This window comes from Pantherophis guttatus, chromosome 8, assembly GCF_059756535.1.
Source record: "Pantherophis guttatus breed Tessera chromosome 8, ASM5975653v1, whole genome shotgun sequence".
In the NCBI taxonomy this organism is placed as follows: Eukaryota; Metazoa; Chordata; class Lepidosauria; order Squamata; family Colubridae; genus Pantherophis; species Pantherophis guttatus.
Genome location: NC_142070.1, coordinates 44,865,758 through 44,883,589, shown reverse-complemented (window position 1 = coordinate 44,883,589; position 17,832 = coordinate 44,865,758). Strand labels below are relative to the sequence as shown.

The 17,832-nt window shown below is 35.6% G+C and overlaps 1 protein-coding gene across 5 annotated transcripts in view; it reads left to right on the top strand.

Annotated features, from left to right (window-relative positions):
* Nucleotides 1-17,631, top strand: part of STOX2 (storkhead box 2) — a 165,760-nt gene extending 148,129 nt beyond the window's left edge. For all 5 annotated transcript variants that reach the window (XM_087874709.1, XM_034442803.2, XM_034442800.3 and 2 more), the window contains 2 exons: nucleotides 1,677-3,948; nucleotides 10,726-17,631. In XM_087874709.1, coding sequence (XP_087730835.1) covers nucleotides 1,677-3,948; nucleotides 10,726-10,921 — 2,468 coding nt within the window. In that variant the 3' untranslated portion in view covers nucleotides 10,922-17,631. The remainder of the gene's footprint in view (nucleotides 1-1,676; nucleotides 3,949-10,725) is intronic.
* Nucleotides 17,632-17,832: the final 201 nt, after the last annotated feature.

Sequence of the window (17,832 nt, the reverse complement as noted above, 5' to 3'; positions counted from 1 at the left end):
AAGTCATACATTGCCTTTTGAATCCAAATCTCTTTGTAGCTTTACTGGTTATTATATTTAAAACTCTACATATATTGTACTGAAGTCCTTAAAATAATTCCTCTTTCAGCAGCAGCCTGTTCATGTGAGAGATTTCAACTTACACTCCTTGAGTCTTACTTAAGGACCATGGTGGGATATATATCTCACTGGAATGGATGACCTGTTTTCCATTTGGGTTTTTTAAAGGGATAAAATTGTTACTGTAAGCCATGCAGAGGATTGGAAAACCAATAAAAAGGATGAAATTGCCCTGTGGTGGGAGTAGGATTTTTAAGGGTGCTTTAATCCTCCATATGACTTTTAAAATACCTGCTTTATTCTACCGTGTTTTCCCGAAAATACAACTTTCCCCGAAAACAAGCTCTAGTCCAATTTTCATGCCTGCACCTAATATAAGCCCTACCCCAAAATAAGTCCTAATTAAGCCCCGCCCACCATCTGGTTGTTCGAGGTGGGGTGAGGCACAGGCGAAAAATCAAGCTTGGGTGGTGGATGGAGCTGCCCCATGTGCCCTGTGCCGCTTACCTTAGGACCGCCGCAGCCAGACCTCCCATGCCTCAACACCTGTCATACCGCTGTCTGACTTCTTTTGCAGCCACTTGCAGCAGGATGCCACAAGGTTTGTTGCACTGGTGCCACTGTTCACGTGCGCAATGACACAAGACACCACGCAACGTCGTGCTGCAAGCGGCAGCATCCATGAACATACATATATAACTAAAAAAAATTCCAGGCCATAGTGAATATAGTCTTAGATGGAACATAAGATAGACAGCAAAAGTGTAAAGAAATATAACTGTTTTTATATTAATGAAGTTAATATGATTCTAGATACATAGTAGATTCAAATAAATATCAGGGGAAGCATTATGTCATAAAAATCTACATTAAGACAATAGTTCATTTATTTTTATCCAATATTTTATTTCATCTTGTACAGTTACAAGTGATGTGTAAAGATATATAATTGTATTTATATTTTCCTCAATAAAATAAATGGATCCTGTACAATTTAATTTTACAGTATATTATATGTGTTGCCATTGATTGTATGGATATATAGGTACATAAGGTATGGGGATGAAATTTAACTGATCTAACATGAAAAGTGATTTTTCTAATAGCTGAATTTCTTTTTCATAGTTGTATCATGGCAATAGTTGGTGTTAAATCTAAAATGTCTTTACATATAAAAGAGTCCTCTGTTAGTCTTTTTTTTTTCTTCAAGTCATAAAATAGTAATCTGAAAGTCCGTGGTGGCTGTAATGGCTGTAACATGTGCCCCAGGAAAGTCAGTGAAACACAGCTAAGAAGTTGTTTGTATTATATTCAATTTATATGACAATTTACAGAAATTCACCTACATGCTAGAACTGTTACATTGTATTTTATAACTATTAGGAAATATATGTTAAATTGTTTAATCTGGAGCATTTTTATATTATAGTTGCAAAAAAACCCCATCAAAGCAGCAGTGGTCCCTCAGATATCAAGGAAAAAGTTCCAAAAATATTTTGCTTGACATCTTCATATCAAAGTAGTTTGTTGAATTATATGTTGTACTTCATTTTTTAGATCATTTATATACTAGAGATATATTGAGAATATATTTTCACATTATTGTTTTTTTTTAGGTGTTCCAACTCCAAGTCCTGAAATCCTTCGTCATACCTTAAACATGCTTGTACGAGAAAGAAAAATATACCCAACTCCAGATGGTTACTTCATTGTGACCCCACAGACTTATTTTATAACACCTTCTCTCATAAGAACTAACAGTAAATGGTACCATCTGGATGAGAGGATACCTGACAGGTCTCAGTGTACCTCTCCACAGCAAGGAACTATAACTCCTTCCACCTCGGGCTGTGTCAGAGATCGAACGTTACCTAAAAACCACTGCGACTCTTGCCATTGTTGCAGAGAAGACATGCATAGCATGCATGCATCAACTCTACAGAGGAAATCAACAAAAGACTGCAAAGACTCTTATTGCCCCCCTTCTCTTTGCCAGGTGCCACCCACTGAAAAAAGTAAAAGTACTGTAAATTTTTCTTACAAAACAGAGACACTTTCAAAGCCTAAAGATGGAGAAAAGCAGTCTAAAAAATTTGGGCTAAAATTGTTTCGACTGAGTTTCAAAAAAGATAAGACAAAACAGCTGGCCAATTTTTCTGCCCAATTTCCTCCTGAAGAATGGCCTTTAAGGGATGAAGATACTCCTACCACTATACCTAGGGAGGTAGAAATGGAGATTATTAGGCGTATCAATCCTGATCTGACTGTGGAAAATGTCATGCGGCACACTGCACTAATGAAGAAGCTTGAAGAAGAAAAAGCTCAAAGGAGCAAGGCTGGATCATCAGCTCATCATAGCGGGAGAAGCAAAAAGAGTAGAAGTCATAGAAAATCTCATGGGAAATCTCGGTCGCACAGCAAAACTCGAGTCTCTAAAGTAGATCCTTCAGAGGGTTCTCATTTAGATGTGCCAGGTGAAAGGGAATATGATTTCTATGATCCTCTCATGAGGTCCCCAAGGGAAGGCTGCTACATAATAGAACACAAAAGGGACAACTTCATCATGCACAGCAGTCCTAATGTTCTTGAGTCTCATTTTCCTATGACACCTGAATGGGATGTATCTGGTGAACTGGCCAAAAGAAGAACAGAAATGCCTTTTCCTGAACCTTCAAGAGGAAGCTCTCATTCTAAGGTCCATCGAAGCCACAGCCACACACAGGACCGAAGATCAAGAAACGAGAGATCTAATAAAGCCAAGGAACGATCTCGATCTATGGATAATTCAAAAGGACCTCTGGGTACTGCTTCCTTAGGTACCCCTGAAGACATAATTGAAGCTTGCAGCCAAGATGACCAAGCAACCAGTCAAACATATATAGATGATAGCACCTTAAGGCCTTCACAATCACTTAGTCATCAAAGGGCTCTTCTGTCATCTGTAAATTACAAAGAGGTAATTAAACCTGAAAAGATTGTTGGCAGTGCAGAAACTCCTACTTCCTGTACCTTGTTAGAACAAAGCAAACCAACTGAGAACTTACCACCTTATAATGAACTCAGTTCTTGTACAACAAAATCAGCCATTGATGATTATTTTCAGTGTAATACTTCCAGTGAAACAGTACTCACAGCTCCTTCACCTTTAGGAAAAAACAAAGATGACAGTGACCCAGTGACTTTGGCAGACAGTACGAAAAAAGTCTCTCCCTCAGAAAGACAGTCACAGCACTTAGCTAGAGAACCAGGAGTTCATAGAGAGGAGTCACCTAAAGGGCCAAGTAATAGTAGTGGGCCAATTGCTACAAGTCAGACAGCTGAAGTAATTACAAATGGCCGACTAGCTCAACATCATAGCACAGAATCCAGTAGCCTTGATAAGAGGAAAGAAATATTTAGTAAAGACACACTTTTTAAGCCTCTCCACAGTACTCTCTCTGTCAACAGTTTTCACAAACCTAATGTGCCACACTTAAAACCTCATCAAAAGACACCTTCTGAAACTTTGCCGAGCAGATGTGATAAACTTGAACAAGCTATGGTAACCTCAGTCACACAAGTCATACCAATTTCCCAGAGGCAGCAAGAAACAGCTGGAAACCAAGAAGCAGCTTTTGATTATTACAATGTCTCTGATGATGATGACTCTGAGGAAGGGACTAATAAGAATACAGAGGAAGAGAAGAATCGGGATGATGTGGGCACTATGCAGTGGCTTCTTGAGCGAGAGAAGGAAAGAGACTTGCAAAGGAAATTTGAAAAGAATCTCACTCTACTTGCTCCAAAGGAAACGGAAAACAGCAACAGCCAGAGAGCCACACATTCGGCACGGCTGGACAGCATGGACAGCAGTAGTATCACAGTTGATAGTGGATTCAATTCTCCACGGTAAGATTTTAAATTAACAACATTAATTTTAAATACCTTAAATGTAATGTCTCATTACCATAAACAACTCATGGAAATATTGCAGATTTATAGTGTTTTAGGTTGGAGGTTTCCTACAGCTTGAGGCAGTGTTTAGGGTCTTTGATTTGAGTAGAATCTGCATCACAATGGCTTGGTATCAATCACCTAAATAATTAAACTATGACTTCATATAATAAATCAGACTTTTTCAGAATAACATTTACATTATAGTAGCTTAACTTCCCATGATTGGAAGATTCTAACTTCACCTCTGTTACAGATGCTTGCTGTCTTTGGCTACAGGATGCTACATTTCAGGTGTCTGTATATTATAGATTCAGCCTATTGGTAAAATCATTGTTTCACTGTGAGTTAAGGCTTAACATAAAGCTAATACATAAACCATGTTGGTGCAAGTGAAGCACCCCTCTTTGAAGTGTTGAAGCAGGTTCTGTATATTCATGTACAGATATTTTTGGTGACTATTGCTGAAGCGAGGCATTCTAGAGAATGCAACTGCTTCATCACTTCAAAGGTTTCAGATGTGTTTTATAGCCATACTATTTACTGTTTTGCAATAAATAGAGTACCTATTCGTCTCTGTCCACTTCTGGTAATAAAGGTTCAGAGTTAAAATAATTTTTATCCTAAAATGAATTGAAAAATACTATAGAATTTCAAATGTTCTATAGTTCTCCCATGGTGGAAGCTCTATTTAAAGATAAATAGGTTGGAGGAAGTTATAAAACTATTGACTTCAGATTTATTCTGTCCCTATTGCTATTACAAACAAAGAGAAAACAATACTAGGAAATAAAGTTCCTTTCATTCCAACCTTTGCAAATTTATTTAATGTCATCAAATATTTCCCTCAGAGTTTCAAATACCATCTTTGAAGGGAGTTATGAGAAGTATTTATTTTTAAAATAAAAGCTGTGCACTTAAAACTAAATTTTGCAGCTATACCATATTCTACAAAGCGACTTTTCAGATTTTCTTCTTTTCCTAGATATGTGATACATTTGCCTCCTTAATTGTGTTTCTGATTTATCCACGTTATGCATCTCTTCCTGGAAATTTCTGACACTTTCAAAACTATGTGCAAAATAGAAATATGCATGAAGTATTGACAGGTTATGATTTTCTTCCTTTTTTTCCTGCAATTTTTTGGACAATTCTTAGAACAGTACAAAATCAGCCCATTCAATTATATCAGAAGGGAATAATGTAGAGCAAAACAGATATAGATAGATATATGACTGTGATTGTTATGGCCAGACTCTACTCTAGAAGAAAGCTAGAGGTTACGAAATATTAATACCAAGTCAAAACTGTATCTCTCCAATTGTGCTATTCAGCTATTTGATTCTTTGTAGTACCTTTAACAGCTTCAATAGCAGTGGATAGCTGGACAACAGGCAAGTCAGTCAGACGTTGCAATCAATATTTACCACTTCAATTGACATTAGATATTTTAACAGCATTGATTTTTAGTATATCTTATAGAGTTAATCTACATTTATTAAACTTGACTAAAAGCCATAATTATTTAAAGTAGAAATTTTCCATCTTTCTCTAGCTAGCTTAGCTCTACTGTATATAGAGATAAAACAGGTAAAAATCATAGGGAAATCCATTGAGGTGAGACCAAAATCTCAGGTTAGACAGCAAGAAAAGAAGCGAGAAAAGGATTGAACAAACATCCTAGATATATTTTTCCTTAATCTCAAAGGAAAATATGGTACAGATACTTACATACATTGAATAATATGTTGCTCTTTATATGAAACAGTTACATTATTTTAATAGACTTGGAGTTAGCTTCAGAGTTTCTATTTTTCTGAAAGTTGCTTGTCATTTAATGTTTCTACACTTGTGCCGGGAAACCTGAGTTTCTCAACGCATCTGTAGACCTTCCCTTTGTTTTGTGGTCAGTTTTTGAGTTATGATGCTACTTCTCAAATTGGTTTGTTTGCTACTAAGCATGTAGTTGTATCAGACCAGACTAGACTATATTATTGCAGCTGTTTTGAATCTTACATAGTTTCACATAACAACTAATAAAATTGGCACAGCTTTCTAAGAGATATAGCTGTCTTTGCATAAAGAAAACTTTTGCTGTGGCTATTTCAATAAGGGCCTTTTTGTATCACTTCAGCGAATATACTATTGATATTATCATAAACGTAAGACACCAATCTTTTCCTCTTCCCACAGATTTTACATTTCTTTCAATCTCCTTATTTCCATTGCTTCAGAGAAGATGCATTTCTTTCCTAGTTCCCCTATTCAGTTCTCCAATTTTTCACTATGATCTGAAAAATTAAGGGTATGATTTCAGAATCTTAAGTGCGGATTAGCTGTGCATATTGCTTTTAAACAGAGGTCAGCAAGATATTACCTGTTTGTTATAGAACTACAGTTTCTGTCATCCATAGTCAGCATAACTAGTGGTAAGGGATTATAGGAATTGCACCTATCATATTGTATAATAATATCAGAATCGTGCAAGTCTGTAATAGCCTATAAAAGCAAAAGTTGGACTTTAAAGAAACAGATTGAACTTGGGTGTTGGAGAAGACTCCTGAATATACCTTGGATACCCAGAAAACAAATCATTGGATCATTGAATAAATTAACTCAAAAATTCTCACACAAGGCACAAATGACCACGCTCTAATTGTTCTACTTCAGACATGCAAAGACATAATGTCCCTTAGAGAAAGCTCTTATGCTGGGAAAGGTGAAAGGAAAGATAATGACCAGCAGCAAGGTGGATGGATTCAGTTACAATGGTGATAGATGGCCATTTGGAAGCCTTGAAGGACCAGGTTTAGGACAGAGAAAATCTATGTAGGTGCTTAAAAAGTCAGAAATTTGATGGCACATAATCATCAATCAGTGTCAGGAAGTCTACTGATTACCCACCTCAGCTAATGAGGGCATGAATTCCCCTTCAAAATGTTGCTCTAGATATAATTACTTTGGCTGTTTTAATCCTGAGATGATAACAGTTGGAATTCAACATATATGGAGGATGTTAGCTTGGAAAGTCAACATTAGTAAATTATATGTTGTTTCATATCTGTCTATCTCTTTGCTGCAATTTACCTACTGTGGGCAGCTGATGTGGGATCTAGCAAAAACTCTAACCCTAAACACACACACCCAGCTTAAAAGAATACACAAACAAGTGAAGAACATAAGCAAGGCCATTCTGTCCAAGAATAGGATCGGTTAGCTTTGTCTAGGAAAGTGCAATCCCATCAAGAATTAAAGATGAAACATCACCAGATCTTGGGAAGCCAAAACCCTAAAGCCATTCTACTTGCTAATCTTTAATTGGAGCTGGTTCTCCCCATCCAAATCTTCACAGACTCCAAGAATTAGCTTAGCACTTCACAGCATCATCTGACCAACCAAGGGTGGTAACATAGCACCAACATAAATACGTACAGAATTAAAATATTTATCATTACAGACTAAATTTCTTTTGTAGTGTTCTGTAATTTATTCTTTCATATAGCATTATACTCAACCATTCGGTTTGTTTCATATTCAGTTATGATTACAGATATGATAATAAATTTTTGATCGGAAGAAAAATCTGTTAGTGGTACATAGATTTTTTATAAAGGTTTCTTAACACTTCTTCAACATAATATTATTACAGTAATTTCTAGCATGCAACAAATACCAAAGAGTATTGCATTTATCTAAACCAGGGGTCCCCAACCTGTGGGCCGCGGCCCACTACCGGGCTGTGGCCTACTCGCAACCAGGCCATGTGAGTTGTGGGCTCATGCATGTGCAGTTCCACTCACACAAGCAGTGGGCACTCGCAGCTCCATTTGCACAAACGTCCAGCGCTTACAGCCACTCTACACTTGCAGTGCCCCAAAGACTTCTCTCTTACATGAATGGAGCTACCCGTGCGTGCACGTCGGCCCACTGCTTGCATACCTTGTTCCCCTTTACCTCCCTCAGCCAAGCCACCTGTTCCCTATGCTCCAAAAATGGAGCGGTGAGACCAGAGGCTGAGTGGGACAAGCGCGCCTGCTCAACTTTGCTGAGGCAGCCTCACTGAGGCTGCCTGAACAGGACACCCATTCCACTTTTGGAGCGTTGGGCAGCCTCAGTGAGTCTGAAGGAGTGCAAGACCGTGCCCCCAAAGGTTTCTTCACCCCAAAAGCTTTTGCAAAGAGATGAAAGGCTTCAGAGGAGCTATCTCATGCTGCTTCAGGCCTTCTGTACCTTTGCAAAAGCTTTTGGCATGAAGAAGCCTGAAGGAGCCAAGACTGCGCCCCAAAGGCTTCTGTTTTCTCTTGTATGAGTGGAGCTACATGTTTGTACACCAACCTGCCACTCATGCTGCCCAGTTACCCTCCCTGCGGCTGAGCCGCCAAGCCACAAAGTTTGGGGACCGCTGATCTAAACAACCTTTATGCATAATTTTTATTTGGAAGGAATCAATATTTTATTTCTCTTACCAGCATTTCTACACTGAGAATATAAAAACACATAGAGCATCAATGTATAAATGAGAACATCTGATTTCCTTCCAGTATTCTAAATTTATACATCATCATTTTTATTTTGAAATATCTTAGTTATGTTTCTGGCTCCTTTGTAGTATAACCCATATTCCTGAAAATCAGGAGTCTGGTAGCACCATAATATAAGGCATAGATTTTAATGAGCTGCAGCTCGCTAAATCAGATTCTTTTTCATTTATTTATTTGCTTTTTTTCCACCATGATGTTACACCAATGTCCATATTCCTGAAGTGATACTGAAGATAATAAAAGGAAGAATAATTCATAGGAGCTGACTAATCTATTATTGTTCACAAATATGTGGCCTGAGGTCTAATAAATAGAACTCTCATCTGTTTATATTGAGAAATATGGCAGACATGTTCATTCTGATTTTTCACTGGTATTAACTCATAAGTAATTTTATATTTCTGTTAAAACTTGCATTTAATATGTCACCGATGCATGACATCTTAGAAAAGAGATATTGGCTTTAGTAGTCTAAGTGCAACAGAACAATTGATTGGCTGGAAATATTGTATTCTATTATAAGATGAACAATTAATATTGTGTGAAATATAAGTACCAAAATAAAGTAAATTATACTCCAAAATATGGCAAGGAGAACAGCCTTACTTTCCTGTACTGATTTTTGTATGTACTTATGTATGTGTAATATTAAGACACTTATAAGAAGAATTAGAAGGAAGGTAAAGGAAACAAGAAAGTTACTAACTTTATGTAGTACAGTGAATCCCAATTTCTGATAATTCTGGCTTACCATGAATCAATCAGTGGTAGTAGACATTGCTCAATCATCACTCTCAGCAGAAATAAATAGATTGGTAGCAATGCTTTACTTACTGACTGAAAACTTAGTTCAGTATTTGTGGAATATATTTGAGGTATTTCTCCTAACTAAGACAAGAATCAAATAACAAGAACAAATAATGATTTTTAATTCTGGCTTGGAAGGCAGACAAAATCACCAACACCATAAAAAACAATTTACAGAAGTAGTTTCCAGTGTCTCTGTTTCCTTGAGCCAATCTTTTTTAGTTGTTAATAAACATATTGGCTTGTGTATACTAAGCCAGAATACTTGGAAATCCTAATTTACTATGACATACAAATTCTATCAATGTCATTTGTCCCAAAAATACCAATTGTTTTTCCATATTATAGTGTGCCTAACAACTACCAAGTGTTACTTGCTGTACATGTAATTACTCTTTGCCTTCCACTGCTGATTATGTTTGAATGTTTGGTTAAATTTCTATTTAATATATCAATGGACTAAGCATAAATTCAAATATTGGACATGGTTAACAGATATAACTGTGGGAGAGAGTTAACATTAGAAATACTGTAAGTTATTTTGAAAAGTCTATAGGGTCCTCTATGCTATATGAGAACTTGTAATAAAACACTAATTCCTCTATTTTTGTTCAATCATGCAGGAACACAGCTTATTGAGGATAACTGTATTGTTGGATGGACAGTCCAAAATGCAAAGATGCCAAAGTTCACCTGCAGTATTAGCACACTGATTCTCCCAGTTGAATGACAAGTGATAAATCCAGCAATTCTAACATTAAAAAAAAACATTTTAACTACAAAGTGTTTTTAATAATTCCAGTATCTTTAGCTCCATGGTTTTTTTTTAAAGTTACTTATTTATAAAGTATCATTGTAGATTAATTCTCAAAGTCAATTTTAGAAAGAGCTATGAATATTCAATATATTTAAAAAGATCAACATACACACATATATACTCAACAACAACTGGTAAAATCAGACCCAACAGGAAATGGTAAACAGTGCACAAAAGGCTACATTCTGCAACAACAATATAATGTGGAGTGAAATGAATAATTTGTTTCCTTAATGTACAGAATTTATTCTGATTCTGCTCGTAGTGCTAAGGCTTCATGTATGTTTAAAATTTGCCACTCTTTGGGTAGTGACTTTGCAGCAAACATTCTTTAGACTCTTTCATCTGTCTTTATAGGCATGGGGGACTAAAGCATGGTTTTCCTTAAAAATAAGTATAAAATATGTGTTTTAGTACCTGAGTTGGAATTTACAGAATTCCCAGAATAGCATATATTTATAATCGGAGACAGAAGTTTCTCTTGATGGCACTTTGTTTTTTTCCTTATGGTCGACTCATGGATACCTACATAGGTTACATTGATAATTATTTTTTCTCTTTCTTTAGTACTCGTGAGAGCTTAGCTTCCAATACTTCAAGCATTGTTGAAAGCAACAGACGCCAAAATCCAGCTCTCAGTCCTGCACATGGTGGTGTAGGTCCAGTGTTCAGCTTCCGAGCAACTGCTGACCCTCCAACAAGCGAAACTGAAAAACTGCAGAAACCCGCTAATTGCTTGCAAGCTTCTGTTACAAGTGTTTGATAGTGCTTCTGCCTCACATCTTCTGTCTCATCGTATGCATCAAAGTTTACGACACTGAGATTGATGTTTACGTGTTTGGAAGGAAAAAATAAACCAGGCATTTTAACTGCATAGTTTTTGTATCAACTTAAACTGTGCTGCTAGATAGGCTAGGGGCAACAAAGAAATCTTTATTTCAAGGCATTGCTTTTCACATTTTGCGGCTCTGTAGCAACAGAATAGGGACAATATGTACACTTTTGCTTCACTTATTGTAACTGAGCACATATATGAAAGTCTAGACACTGTAAGTGTAATCTGCATTTTCAATGTCATGCAGTTGCCAACTTCATTTAAAAATGCCACAGATATGTGATGCCCCCACCACTGATTAAACTGTTTACCACAGATGTGATTTTTTTTCCTTTATAAACTGAGCCTTCATTGAAAGTAAACAGCTAAGGGTCACCTTGAAGGCAAACAATGCCAAACAAGATTAGGAAAGACCTCAGCTCTACCTGTGAATTATTTATATATCTGTCATTTTCACTGTGAGTCTTCATGACATGATCTTGCAAGAAATCATAGCAAAAGTAAGTTAAAAGAGGTCATGTTTTAAAAATGTGGGAAGAGGTAGGCGCTAATGGAGAAGTTACCTATTTTTATGTTACTTGAGTTCTTTTAAAGTAAAAAGTAGATATTTGCCTAAATCTTATTTCTTAATTTTGCATATTTGCAAGGAGGGGTTTAATACTTGTAATAGATGGTGAGTAAAGAAAATGCTAACTTTGACTGGGACATATCATTAAGTGATAGGAGAGGTAGCAAACATAGCAAATACTAAATAGCAAATAAAGTTAAGCAATCACTTTAATGTGTTACCCCAGCTATTACCCCCAAATATTACTAATATTGAAAGAATTTGAACAATTATTAAAAAAAGCTCTTTGTAATACAAATAATAGTGGCCTGAAGAGTTGATTTCTTTCTATGGAAGGACATATTATATTTCTATTTTATGTATATTTTAGAGTGCCTAAATTAGGCTATTGAAATGAGCATACATTGTAGAAAACAGATATAGAGACTAATAAACTTCAGGCTTTTTATTGAATTATATTTCTTTGTAAGTAAACATTGTATGGAAATACTAAGTTTAAGAACAATCACAGAAATTGAAATTAAACATATCTAGAAGTGTTGCTGATATGCAAAGAGATCACTTTCCTGATAAGAGAGGTGATAAAAATTGATGCATTGATGCATAGAAAGCTTAATTAGATTTTTCATCATCAAAAGCTAGGTCCATAAAATACATTATTTACCTCTCGCATAAAATTCACAAAGTTAATAACAAAATTTATGTATGCATTGATTTATTATAAAGTATATGTCCTGCAATGGCTAATCCAAAGTAATTTATTTTTGAAAAAAAAGTATACTAAATTAATGGTTAGAGAGGTTTACAGTTTCAGAAGTAAACTTGAATAATATAAAGGGCCAAATTCTGCTTCAGTTATTTATGCAATCCCACATTGCAGAGAATTAGTTTTTCAAACAATCATAATTGTGGTGCAAGTCAAACTATGAAATTCAGTAAGATCAGGAGTAGTGTAAATTGTTGTGCACATTGACATTTACACTATTTGTCTTTTGTTGATCTTCAGGTGATAAAATCAAATATACCATTAAAGGCAGTATTTCATCAGCTATTGGTGACAATATAATTTTTCAAGCTTCACTTGTGTTCTGTGTTGTCTTCTGAAGGTGCACTTTGAAACCGGTTTTGAACAGCTTGCAGGTGCTTCTTGAAATAGCTTTATAAATCTTAGACTTACTTGGTTTCAGTTTACATTTTGATCAATTATTCCATTGATATTATTCCATATTCGGGGGGGTTTGGAACCATTTGAAAAACTTAGAAGTACCTTTTGCATTTCTGACAAGCAGGAGCCGCTTTCTTCCCTTCAGTGTTGGCAAGCGTTCCACCATGCTTCCTGAGTCACTTCATTTTGAGTTGCAACCATTCTACACTTAGAACAAGCAGTACAGGAGAAGGACTAGATACTTTATTTATTATCATGTGTAAGTTCTGTTTCCTGTAAAGAGAAAGGTAGAACCCACTGCACGTAATGAAGAATATTATGCTGCTTGATTCCTTGGTCGCCTCTCCTCTAAATTTGAAGCTATGTTGCAATAAACCAGTAAGTCATTGCTGGACAGAACTTACTACTGACACATATAACAGTAGCAGTATTTTAATACATGCAGATTCCAAATAGGTTTTGAGGAAAAAACTGTTATCATAATCATTATAATTTGAATTTGAAATATGTTCTGATAGTATCATATGTATTAGTTCACCAAGTAAAAATTGTAGAAACAGATTGCTTAACTTATGGCCAAAAGCAAAAATTAAAATTCAGTATTAAAATGGGGCAGATATTACCACATATGGGAAATTACTTTTTTCATCAATGAGAATTATTGAAATGGGTACCTGTAGCAGTTATGCAAAATAAATCACACCGCTGTTATATTTACAGATTATCTTAAGTTGACATTTAAGGGTTCCCAAAGAAGAGCTTTAAAAAGGTCCTGGCTATGTTGGCATGGTTATTGGCCAATAGTATGTTTATGACTTTTTATTAGCATTAATGTAATTCTTGCAACATGTAATATAAACAGAAGTTACAAAAAGAAATGTTCTTATTGTGCATTATTTTTAAAGGAAAGCCCATCTTGAGATTATAGATATATACCCACAGGAGCGGAGCTTGAGTGTTGAGTGACAAACTGTTATCCTGTGATAAAATTACAATGATCTTGTATTACATGGTTGATTATCCTCCTTTTACTATATCAGCTGAAAGGTTTGCAAAACCAGAATGCGTTGAATTTCTATGTTGTGACTTTAAAGGGTCAACACAAATCTGTCGGCATTTTGCACACTGAATATGTATTATTATAATACAACATATTACTTTTATGGTAAAAAAAGATTTTTTTACACATATAACTACCTCCATGAATTTGATGAAATGCAGCAAAAATTTTTAAAAAAAGGTAATGTTAAGAGCAGCATTTAAAACTTTATGAAGAAAAAAAGGCCATGATGTTCTCTTGTGTGTCGGTGCTTGTGTATGAAGTCATTTTTCATTGCCATGATTTCCTGTTACTGTGTTAAATTGGCTTTTGACTTTAGTAGTACAAGATTTTATAAAAAGTTGTAGAATCTTTTAGATAAACAAAGGGAGGATCAAAATTGTCCTTTGTATTTCCATTTCTGTCGAAATGTTGACCTGATAGAAAGTCAAGTGTTGCTTGTAATTTAGAAGCCTGTTAATAGATACAGTATATGGAATATGACTGGCAGTTTAGGGCTTAACAGGAGACACGCTGGCTATTTTAACTGCCTCCATTGGAACACTTTGGGCCCTATTCTGCCCCACTTGTGGGCAGAAGCATGCCAGAACTTAACTATCATCCTTACATTAATTGACCATGAGTGTGATAAATTTCTCAGTTTTTGATCTTTGGCATCTTGGGGGTTAAATGTTATAAATTGAGTCCTTTTCACAATGAAATAATCTGATGTCTTGACATTGTGACATCGGGAATGTAGCCACAATAGAAGATGAAACCACTGATTTTCATTTTTTAAAATGAAAATCAGGTTGCTTCCTGTTGTTTTTTTTAATGAGCAGTTAAGAAGTACATTAAAAAAATCTAGAGAAAGTTGGAGGATCAAGAGGCATTTAAATGGCAGCTGCCTTACAACAACTATATTGTTTCTGATGTGCTAGACATACAGGTTGGATTTTTCAGTTCAATGCAGGATTTTTTTTAAAGATAATTGGAGGAACATATTTTCAGAATATTTTAAGATGTTAAAATAGTATTGGCTTTATTATATTCATGGCCGTGGACACAGTGTGCCTGAAACACACTGCAATACAGCAGTTATCCTGTACAGCAGTTATCAGGATACAGCAAAGTTATCCAGATTCTGTACCTGCAATCTGAATGCTGGTTTGCTCCTGTGCTCCTTTGTTCACCTGAAAGGAGAACCGCAACTAGACTTTTCCTAATGACAACCCTATGCAGATCCATCCAGAAATCAAGAAGTAATCCCCAGAGGTGAAGGGATTAATCTCCCTTATAGAAATGCAGAAGGTGCCAATTCCCAGAATTCAAGCTGTGTGGTGCGGTCCTGGACACAATGACAACAGTCCTCCCTGAATATAATAACTAGATAAATATAAAAGAGTTGTGTAATTAAACAGCATTCTTACTCTCAGTAAATCACCAGCATTAGCTGTCAATCAAAAATGGCAGCTGCTTCTATTTTGGGAGGTAGTGAATGATTTTAATACAAAGAGTAGGTCTTGAAACAGTGGTAATAGGTTGCACTAATATTGTGCCTTGACTTTACAAGTCCAAACTCCACTGAAATACAATGACTTGCTTTTAAGTAAGTGTTCTTAGGTTCACAAATTTATCAAGTAAGGGTGCTGCCATCTGACCTGAATTTATTGTACATCAGGGCATCTTTGCCTGCCTGCTTATAATAAATGTTTAAAATAAGATCAGTATTAATACAGAAGCATTCATTTAAAGTTATTGAAGAAAAGAAACTATTATGAATCCTTGCACTAGCTCTTACCAGAGTGCCAAAATGTCTTACTTCCAACAACATAGCTGTTTCCATTGACAAAAAAACAAAATTAATACAAGCAAGGAAAATAATTTAAATAATTTAAATATATTTTATGCAGGATTTACCTTAACAGGAAGTCACCAAATTCATTAATGTAGTTTGGTGTAGTTTATACTTCTTTCTGCTCCTCCATGCAAGTGATATTGTAAAGTAGAAAAATTTTCAATTCTTTTTGTGGACTGGCTTTTGAAAAAGAAAAGAAAATCCCCTTTCAGTCCTAAGCATTCAGTTAATTATCGTAAGCATTATTTTTTTTTTCAAGGTCTGTGGCACTTCCAAACTGCCCAGCCCTTATCTGCCCTTTTGAGAATTTAGACATTCTTGGATTACCTACCAAGAATTGATCACAGCCTCTTTGAAAGCACACAAACCAGCTACTGGAGGTTTTCTCTCCGTACAGCTGGCATTTTAAGCCTTTCTCTGCTGCAGATTTATATACGAGGTGCTATCACTGGATTTGGGATCAAAGGAAGGCTAGTAAAATATCTCATGATATTGTTACATGCTGTCATTCCAAATCTGCTTTCATGTTCATTGGTGCAAATCATGTTTACTTTAATTGAAATGATAGAATATACGTAGACTTCGCGTTTTTACAATGGCTTGAATATTTGTGTTTGTTTTAAAGATAACATTACTGGAATAGAACCATTAATGTCATAATAATGGTTTCAGCTCAGCTCAAGTAAGATGAATGCATAAAAATGTTTGTATGATGTGCATTCAGTACACAAAGTGTAAGACAAATGTGGGGGTTAAATAATGTGTGGAACTAAGTATATCGTACTATAGTTTTTTGCTCATAATATTGCAGTCTTCCTTGGATCCGCAAAGACAGAGAGCTTAAACATCAGGTGATAATTAGGAAAACTGCTGATCCCCCATTTTTGGTGCAGAGACAGATTGAAAAACAGACCCGCTGCATAGCATGATGGCAAAATTAGCAGGACGATTCAGGCTTCTTCTGTGAGCGTCCCATGGATAAAACAAAATATGGTGCCTCTTCTAACATGTGACTGAAGCAAAGGCTACACTCAACACTTCAGAGAAGTGTAATGTATTACTAGCTTATGCAGCAGTATAGAACAGTAGATGACTTCTAATGTTGGACAGGTAGTTTGAATAGAGTCATTGGGATTTACTTTTACTGGAGAAATACACACAGAGCTATTGTATTTCATAATTTGGGCCTGCAAGCTCGTATCATGTCAAGTATATGATACACAAACACTTCATAAACTCACCAGAGTGCCTCCACTTTGAGTTCTGGATCATAAAAGGTATTCTAGACAAATTGCTCTTCTCTCTGTGAGAAACTTACCCACACACACCCCTTGATGCTAGTTGATAATCATCTGTAACAGTACTCTGATTTTCAAGTTAACAATGCTGTTAAAATGGATATACATCAAACACCTGCCTGTGAGCATGAAAGATCTTAATAGGGCCCAATGAGTAACTTATATGTCATCAAAAGACTTTCCATTTAAGGGTTCATAATTCTGCAGGTAACCTTTTGTGAGTGACTGAATGTGACTGTTGCATTAGGTTTAAATGAGTAAATAAATGCAAGTGGGACTTACTGTATGCTAGAAGGGAGTTTTGCAACCAAGACAGCCTTGTACAAATGTGTTTGCACTGAAAAAGAAATATTAAAATTACTTGGTCTCTGGTTGCTGTAAAGGTCATCCAAGCTGGATGTTCTGTTTATATTGTACAGAATTTCATATGAAATAATTACAGTTCATGAAATGTCTTCCCTTAACGTTACTGATTTATAACAGCACATTTGTGACATGGTTTTTATTGTGTCAGTGTACCATATTGTAAATGATGATAACTTGTCATGCTTAGTAAAATAACTTAAAAAAAGGACAGGGATTTTTGTAAGTCTATATTTGAAAGTCCCTTCATATGGTAATACTGTGTTCATGTTGTTTATGTAGTGTTGTGTGAAATATCCATTTTGGATTGTGTTACTTTTTAAAATATTAAATAACATTTGGTTATATGTTGTGTTTTCAAGCCTTTTTTATTTTATTTTGCAAATTCCAGTGCTGTAAGGAAAATGTGCATACAATTATGTTCTGTGTTTTCAACTCATTTTATCATGTGAATGTTATACTTTTTTGTGTGTTAGAATTTTTGTAAAAAAAATTAAGCCTTATGCCACCTAATAATTTATTTTGCTAAATGCTGTCTCTTCCCAACT